General features: G+C 41.8%; 1 protein-coding gene across 2 annotated transcripts in view; it reads left to right on the forward strand.

Moving 5' to 3' along the window:
• Positions 1-3,156: 3,156 nt before the first annotated feature.
• The window catches only part of NEMF (nuclear export mediator factor), a 70,201-nt gene continuing 64,569 nt past the window's right edge, over positions 3,157-8,788 (forward strand). For both annotated transcript variants that reach the window (XM_011956914.1, XM_011956915.1), the window contains exons 1-3: positions 3,157-3,662; positions 4,475-4,543; positions 4,686-4,788. In XM_011956914.1, coding sequence (XP_011812304.1) covers positions 3,604-3,662; positions 4,475-4,543; positions 4,686-4,788 — 231 coding nt within the window. In that variant the 5' untranslated portion in view covers positions 3,157-3,603. The remainder of the gene's footprint in view (positions 3,663-4,474; positions 4,544-4,685; positions 4,789-8,788) is intronic.

Consider the following 8,788-nt stretch of genomic DNA (forward strand, 5'->3'; position numbering starts at 1 on the left):
TACTTTCTTTAACCCACGGGCTTATAAACAATAAATTTAGCATTATTTTCACCCAGAAGAACCACAACTATTTCTTGCATTACATGGTTTCAATTGAATTTCACTATTCTGTTTGGTCAATTTATATATCTTTCTGGGAAAATATGATTCCGCAGTACACAACAAAGTATTCTGTCTCTGATTTACTATATAAGCATAGGACTGAAAAATCCCATCTCACATTCTCAATCCCAGATGTCTGTTGATGAGGTCAAACAATCAATTAATGCTAAGCTTATAAGAGACTAAAATATCTTATATAAGGCAGTGCCTGGGGCTCAATTTAGGGCTACTGAAAAAGTAAATGGGAATGGTTTCCTTATAAAAGGATGAGTTTGGTCCTCTTGTCTCTCTCATTCTCTCGTTGCCCTTCCACCATGGGATGTAACACCAAGAAAACCCTTTCAAAATGCCAGTCCTTTAATCTTGGACTTCCTAGTCTCCAGAACTGTGAGGCAATAAATTTATATTCTTTATAAATTACTCAGTTTGTGGTGTTCTGTTATAGCAGTGTAAAATGAATTATGGCAACAAATAAAATTTGCATATATTTGAAGTGTATATTTGATTTTTTTTTTTTCTTTGAGACAGGATTTCCCTCTTGTTGCCCAGGCTAGAGTACAGTGGCACAGTCTCAGCTCATTGCAGCCTCCACCTCCTGGGTTCAAGTGATTCTCCTGCCTCAGCTTTCCAAGTAGCTGGGATTACAGATGCCTGCCACCACACCCGGCTAATTTTTGTATTTTTAGTAAAGATGGGGTTTCACCGTGTTGACCAGGTTGATCTTGAACTCCCGACCTCAGGTGATACACACAACTCAGCCTCCCAAAGTGCTGGGATTACAGGTGTGAGCCACTGCACCTGGCCATTTTTTTTTTTTTTAATTAGACAGGTGTTACTCTGAGGCTCCTGCTGCAATGTGGTGGCACAATTATGGCCACCATGCCTTGACCTCCTGGACTGAAGGGATCCTCCTACCTCAGCCTCCCATGTAGCTGGGACCATAGGTACACGCCATCACGCCCGGCTAATTTTGTTATTTTTTTGTAGAGATCGGTGAGGGGGCCTCACTTTGTTGTCCGGGCTGGTCTTCTGGGCTCAAGCCATCTGCCAGCCTTGGCCTCCCAAGGTGTTGGAATTATAGGTGTGAGCCACCCAGCCCAGCCATGTGATGTTTTGATGTATGTATATACACTGTGAGATGATTACTGCAATCAAGCCAATTAACACATCCATAACCTCACAATTTGCATGGGTGTATTTGAGATCCACTTTCTTAGCAAATTTCTGTTTTTTATTTTAATTTAACTTTTAAGTTCATGGGCTATATGTGCAAGTTTGTTATATAGGTAAATTTGTGTCATGGGGTTTGTTTTACAGGTTATTTCATCACCAGGTATTAAACCTAGTACCCATTAGTTATTTCTGCTGACCCTCTCTCTCCTCCCATTCTCCACCCTCTCTGATAAGCCCCAGTGTGTGCTGTTCCCCTCCATGGGTCCATGTGTTCTCATCATTCAGCTCCCATTTATAAGTGAGAACATATGGTATTTGGTTTTCTGTTACTGTGCAAATTTCAAGCATAAAATACATTACTATGAACTATAATCAGCATGTTGTACATTAAGTCTCCAGAACTTATTCCACTTATAAATGAAAGTTTGTGCATTTTGACCAGTATCTTCCCATTTTCCCTACTGCCTAAGTGCTGGAAACCATATTTCTACTCTCTGTTTCTATGAGAAACTTCTAGATTCCACGTATAAGTGAGATCATGCAGTATTTGTCTTTTTGTGTCTGGCTTATTTCACTTAGCATAATGTCATCCAGGTTCATCCATGTTGTTAAATCCATGCCAGTTGCAAACAGCAAGATTTATTTCTTTTTAAAAAAACTGAATAATATTCCACAGTATGTATGTGTGTGTGTGTGCATCTATATTTGCACTCATTATCCGTTCATCCATTGATGAAAAGTAGATTATCCCCATATCTTGACTATTGTGAATAAAGCTGCAATGAACATGAACATGTATCTTCAGGATAGTGATTTTGTTGCTAGATCACATGGTAATTCTGTTCCTAATTTTGTGAGGAGCCTTCATACTGTTTTGCACAATGGCTCTACTAATTTACATTACCATCAGCATCATACAAAAGTTCCCTTTTCTCCACATTCTCGCCAATGCTTTCATATTTTGGGCTATTCTGTATGGTTTACTGTACCATATGACAGTAATGCTGTGCAGTATGTGCTATAGTCATTTTTGCATCTGCTGGTACCAGTTCTTCCGAAATAGCAGCGGCGCCCTTTCTGTTTAGAGTCGCCTTCTGGTGGTAGGAATTCTGGTTGCTACCGTCTGTAACCTGCAAGCCTCTAGCAGCTCTTTGCAGCGACGCCGAGCGCCGGGCGCGGTGGCGCGTGCCTGTAGTCCCAGCTACTCGGGAGGCTGAGGCTTGAGGATCCCTTGAGTTCAGGAGTTCTGGGCTGTAGTGTGCTATGCCGATCGGGTGTCCGCACTAAGTTCGGCATCAATATGGTGACCTCCCGGGAGCGGGGGACCACCAGGTTGCCTAAGGAGGGGTGAACCGGCCCAGGTCGGAAACGGAGCAGGTCAAAACTCCCGTGCTGATCAGTAGTGGGATCGCGCCTGTGAATAGCCACTGCACTCCAGCCTGGGCAACATAGTGAGACCCTGCCTCTTTTGAGTTCTTACCTTATAAAGTATCCTTTCTTCCCATGCATTTATCCTAAGACAAAAAAAAAAAAATGCAGAACTTACATTCTTACAAGATTATTTTCCTCACTACACTGTGAATCCCCCCTCCCATCCCACTCCCGTTGGAAATCTTATTTTTATTTTTGTCGTATTTCACCATTATCTAGCTAAACACTTGCATATTCATGTTGCCAAGTGTTTATGGAGCACCAGTTGTATACCAGGTACTGCGCTGCGTCTCAGGGGTACCAAGACCGAGGTTTGATGAGAATACTGTAATCAACTGCAGAATGCGCCTTCGGAGAGCAAGACCCATCAAAATAGGAACTCCGTTTTGAGAGTTCGCCTTGATAGTTGAGGATAATCTTAGAAGGACCGAAGCGGTTCTGTTTCGTTACATTTCAAAATCTTATGTCAAAGTAAGCGCGCAGGAAGGGGTCCTTGCTCTTCTGCACTGAGCCCTACAGCCCCCCTGTGGGGAAATACTCCTGTTAATTGTCTCGAAAATTGTTTCGACCAGCAGGGGTCACTATGAAGGCTGGCTTGAGCCCCAAACACAAGTGGGCAAGGTAACCAGACTGGTCCGTGAGGGTTCCAGGAAGGAATGCAGTTTCAAGAGAACAGTTTGGATCTTTATTCGAATTATTTTGGTATAATGAAGAGAGTCAACTACAACTTGACAACAGAAATCTTCAGAAAAGCGACACAAATACGTTCGCCTCAAGGAATATTGGGTCTTCTGCGCGGCCGTAGATCTCCGCCAAGTGCGCCTGCGCGGAAGAGGAGCGGTGTCGAGTCCGGCTGGGCAGTAGAGGAAATTGCGATAGTGACCCTCGGACCTCGCTATGAAGACCCGCTTTAGCACCATTGACCTCCGCGCCGTGCTCGCGGAGCTGAACGCTAGGTACAGTCCCCTAAGTGACCAGGCTCGTGCGGGGAGTGCAGGAGGCAGAGGCCGGGGTCCCATGGCGCAAACAGACCAGCTTGATGTGTTTCCTTATTTCTTAGTGCGTCTGTGGACCTGTCTAGGCCTGAGTGGGCAGGCGTGTGGTGTCTTTCCTTTGGCCCTTAGGATACCCCTGGGGGTCCCAGGCACCTCGTGCCCCATCCCCCGCGTCCTCCCAGCTCTCTGGCTTGCCCCGCTAGCGCTACGCTCTTGCATTGTTGGCCTGGGTTGTCCGGGTTGGGCAGGAAACGTTTGGTAAAACGTGAGACGCCAGAGTGGTCGTTTGCTCCAGAGGTTTCCAGACTGGAGGCTTGGTTTCTTGAACACCTCCCGCCCCTCACCCAAAAGAAGGAGAGCATCGCCGTTTTAGCTGGGTTGAGCAGATTTGGACTGAGATCTGGATTCTAGTCTGGATTCTATTATTCAGCCGTGTGAGCTTTGTCATGTTTTCGAGGCCCTCTTATCTTTTTTTCTCGCTTGTAATAAATTAATTGGATTATATTTCACTGTATTTCTCTCCCAAAATTGGGTCATTTGGAAGACGCAAGCTATAGTGTGTTGTTCCTAGAGCTGATAGACCACTTTTGTTTTAAAATCGTTACTCTTAAGTTTTGAACTGAATGCCCAAATGGCTTTCAGACTCTGCTCCCCGGCTGACTCCGTATGCTTAGAGACTGAGATCCGCTCTTTCGAAGCTTTTATTAAATTATGTGTAGTTTTATGTTTCAAACAATAGTGTGGTATGTTACATGTTTCCTTTATCTTTGCAGCTTGCTAGGAATGAGAGTAAACAATGTTTATGATGTGGATAATAAGACATACCTTATTCGTCTTCAAAAGTAAGAACATTTTATAGGCTTATTTTCTCTTTGGCGATTAAGTATGAGATTACTGATTTTTTTTTAACCTGCATTTTAAGTCTGTTTCACAGTTAGCTTTGGCATATACCCTAAAGAAAAATTTGACTTTTTTCTTCTACAGACCAGACTTTAAAGCTACACTTTTACTTGAATCTGGCATACGAATTCATACAACAGAATTTGAGTGGCCTAAGAATATGATGCCGTCTAGTTTTGCCATGAAGGTAAACTTGTTACACTTGAAGCTAAATTTTAAGAGATTGCTCACTAACAATTAAGTTTTTAATTGGGGTTTCCTTCACTGTTATGAATAAAGTGCAGATAAAATGAAGGTAAAGGGAGTGGTTGACAGATAATGGGTTGAATAAAGTGAATATTTATTAGTTGACTTCTCCCCATTACCTTTCACATCCTGTTCTGCTCCAGATCTTGTTTCCACAGTCACTGTTAGAGTTCAAGCTTTTATCACATTCAGCCTTACAGTTCCTTAACTGTAGTCCACTTCTCCGCATCAAAACAGTTCTAAATTAGACCAACGTTAATGTTTTGTTTGTTTTTGTTTGTTTGAGATGGAGTCTCGCTCTGTCACCCAGGCTGGTGTGCGGTGGCGCAGTCTTGGCTCACTGCAACCTCTGCCTCCCAGGTTCAAGTGATTCTCCTGCCTCAGCCTCCTGAGTAGCTGGGATTACAGGTGCGTGCCAGCAAGCCCGCCTAATTTCTGTATTTTTAGTAGAGATGGGGTTTCACCATGTTGGCCAGTCTGATCTCGAACTCCTGACCTCAGGTGATCCGCCCACCTCAGCCTCCTGAAGTGCTGGGATTACAGGCATGAGCCACCATGCCTGGCCCAACATTAATTTTTTTAAAGTATAATTTTCATTAGTTATCTCATCTTTTATAGTTTCCTAATTTCTAAATCCATATTCTATAGCCTAACATTCTTGGCTTTCTGTGTTCTTCCTCCTCCCTGCCCCACCTTTTTTTCCTAGTCTTATCTTCCAGAGCTTACTTTTGTGAATCGTATTCCTCTACCCAGTGTTTTTTTTTTTTTTTTTTGGAACACTCACTGACATTAATATGTTACTAAGTCTTTTTACTTTCCTCTTTTGTTTTTACCATTAAAACAGATTTTTACATGTGTGGGCATGCTACCCATTCTTTTATTGATGTAACGTATAGATTGAAAATTCATGTGGTACACAAGACTTTCGAGTCACATATACTTAACTTTGAATTAATGGCTTTGTCAGAAAGTAATTTTATAACCTGGAAAAGTTAATTAACCTCTTGGAACTTGGTTTCTTTAAATGTAAAATGTGGATTGTACCTCCCTCATGAAATTATTGGATTAATTGAAATGACATATAAAACACCTAAAACAGGCCGGGCACAGTGGCTCATGCCAGTAATCCCAACACTTTGGGAGGTCGAGGCGGGTGGATCACTTGAGGTCAAAAGTTCAAGGCCAGCCCAGCCAACATGGTGAAACCCTGTCTCTACTAAAAATACAACATTAGCCAGGCGTGGTGGCACACACCTGTAATTCCAGCTACTTGGGAGGCTGGGGCAGGAGAACCACTTGAACCTGGGAGGTAGAGGTTGCAGTAAGCCAAGGTCACACTGTTTCACTCCAGCCTGGGCGATAGAGTGAGACTCTGTCTCAAAAAAAAAAGACCTGAAACAATATCTGACACATATTAGAATTCCATACTTGTTCATTTCCTTGTTGCTCTGCTCCTTACTTTGGAAATGTATCTGTTATGGCATTGAGTTATTTCATTAGAGGCTTTACAGAGAAGAGCTTTACCCCCCCAGCAATTTATAGAGTCTGTTTTGGATTACAAATTAGGTAAGTGTTCCCATATCACAAAGGCTTTCACAAAATTCTCAGATTATTAAAGTTTAATTTATTTAATAGTAACCCAAAATAGTTCTTTTGGGACCTGTCCTTAATAATAATGACAATAATAATGCTACATGTTGTGTAGCACTTTTAAAGGCAGATGAATACTATGTATTTCATTTAAGTTGTTTAACAACTCAGTGGAATGTGAAGAACAAATACAATTTCAGTTTTATGGTTGAGGTAACAGGCCAGTGAGATAGGACACTGGGATTGTGTAAACATCTCCAAATCAGGCTACACTAATAGGAGGTCAGTCATTTTTAAAAATACTTAGAATTCTGCCGGGCGCGGTGGCTCAAGCCTGTAATTCCAGCATTTTGGGAGGCCGAGACGGGCGGATCACAAGGTCAGGAGATCGAGACCATCCTGGCTAATACGGTGAAACCCCGTCTCTACTAAAGAATACAAAAAACTAGCCGGGCAAGGTGGCGGGCGCCTGTAATCCCAGCTACTGGGGAGGCTGAGGCAGGAGAATGGCGTAAACCTGGAAGGCGGAGCTTGCAGTGAGCTGAGATCCGGCCACCGCACTCCAGCCTGGGTGACAGAGCCAGACTCCGTCTCAAAAAAAAAAAAAAAAAAAAAATACTTAGAATTCTATGGGTTAGGTGTACATGTCAATCTAAATGTATAGAAAGATTTCCTCAATGAAGCAGACAATGTTAAGCACTTTATAAATAAAACAGAGCTGTTACTGTTGCATGGCACAGGTAGAGTTATGTCCATTATGTGGTAAATCCCAGTGGTTGTTCCAGTATTCACATTTGGGGATGACAGCTATAGCTTTGTGGCACACAGCAGAAGGTTGATTTTACCAAGCTGTTGATAGGGAAATGAAACAAGCTTTAAATATGTACTATGTGTCCATCTGTACTCTCCATGATAAATAATCCCCTTTTTACTTTTCCTTTATGTGAACTTCTGTCCTTTCAGTGATGTCTTTTGTCTTTATTTTTCTTGAATAAAATTATTACTGAGGGACTCTGGAAGAACTGATTGTGATTTTCCTTTAGGGATTTAAAGATATCCCTACATGTAGGTTACTGTTTAATCAAATCAGTATAGGTCATTCTCAAAACTACTGAGTTGAGGAGCAGTTTGTTTATTCTAGGAAGTTATTCTGCCTAAGTGTATAAGTACATAAAATGAGAATTTCAGTTAATTTGAACTACAAGGTCTGGAGAAGAACTCTTCTTAGTTATGAAAATGTTAGCATTAATTTAATAATGAATTTATGTGTTTCTTTTTTTTTCAACCTTTGTCAAAGAGTGGATTTTTTCTTTTTTTTAAAAGGTGGTTTTAGATTAACTTATGTAAAATTTGTTTTGTAGTTAAGTCCTTTTTTCTTTTTCTTTTTTTTTTTTTTTGAGACGGAGTCTCGCTCAGTCACCAGGCTGGAGTGCAGTGGCATGGTCTTGGCTCACTACGACCTCAGTCTCCTGGGTTCAAGTGATTCTCCTGCCTCAACCTCCCAAGTAGTTGAGATTACAGGCACGTGCCATCATGCCTGGCTAATTTTTGTATTTTTAGTAGAGATGGGGTTTCACCATGTTGGCCAGGCTGGTCTTGAACTCCTGGTCTCGTGATCCACCTGCCTTGGTCTCCTAAAGTGCTGGAATTACAGGTGTGAACCACCATGCCCAGACTGTTTTTGAGTCTTGAAGAAAGCATTCTTTCTTACTGGTCTTGACTAAGGGGTCTTTTATATTAAAAAATTAGAAACAATTGTAAGATATTTTAGAGACTACAGAGTAGTCTTGTTACCAGTCCATGTCATACTTAAATATTTGTACAAAAAGACGGTACATGTAATCTAAAAGAATCGGTATTGCCAAGTAAATTGTATTTGGGTTTGACATGCTGATATTATTTTAATTGTTAGAAAAAGAACCTTATGTCCAGGGATAGGAGGAAGGGGATTTAATAAAGAATGAGAGTTATTACATTGGATTGAAATAGGTTAATCAAAAGCTTAGAGACGATACTAGGAAAATTCTCTTTGGGTTATATTAGTAAAGATTGTAGGAATAAGCTAGGCACAGTGGCAGGACACTTGTAATCCTAGCTGCTTGGGAGGCTAAGGTGGGAGGATTGCTTGAGTCCAGGAGTTTGAGCCCTGCCTGTGCAACAGAGCGAGACTCTGTCCCTTTTTTTTTTTTTTTTTTTTTGAGACAGAGTCTCACTCTGTTGCACAGGCTGGAGTGCAATGGCGCCATCTCAGCTCACTACAATCTCCGCCTCTTGAGTTCAAGCGATTCTTCTGCCTCAGCCTCCTGAGTAGTTGGGATTATAGGTATGTGCCAGCATGCCCAGCTAATTTT

The sequence above is a fragment of the Colobus angolensis genome, unplaced genomic scaffold (genome assembly GCF_000951035.1).
Source record: "Colobus angolensis palliatus isolate OR3802 unplaced genomic scaffold, Cang.pa_1.0 Scaffold428, whole genome shotgun sequence".
NCBI lineage: Eukaryota > Metazoa > Chordata > Mammalia > Primates > Cercopithecidae > Colobus > Colobus angolensis.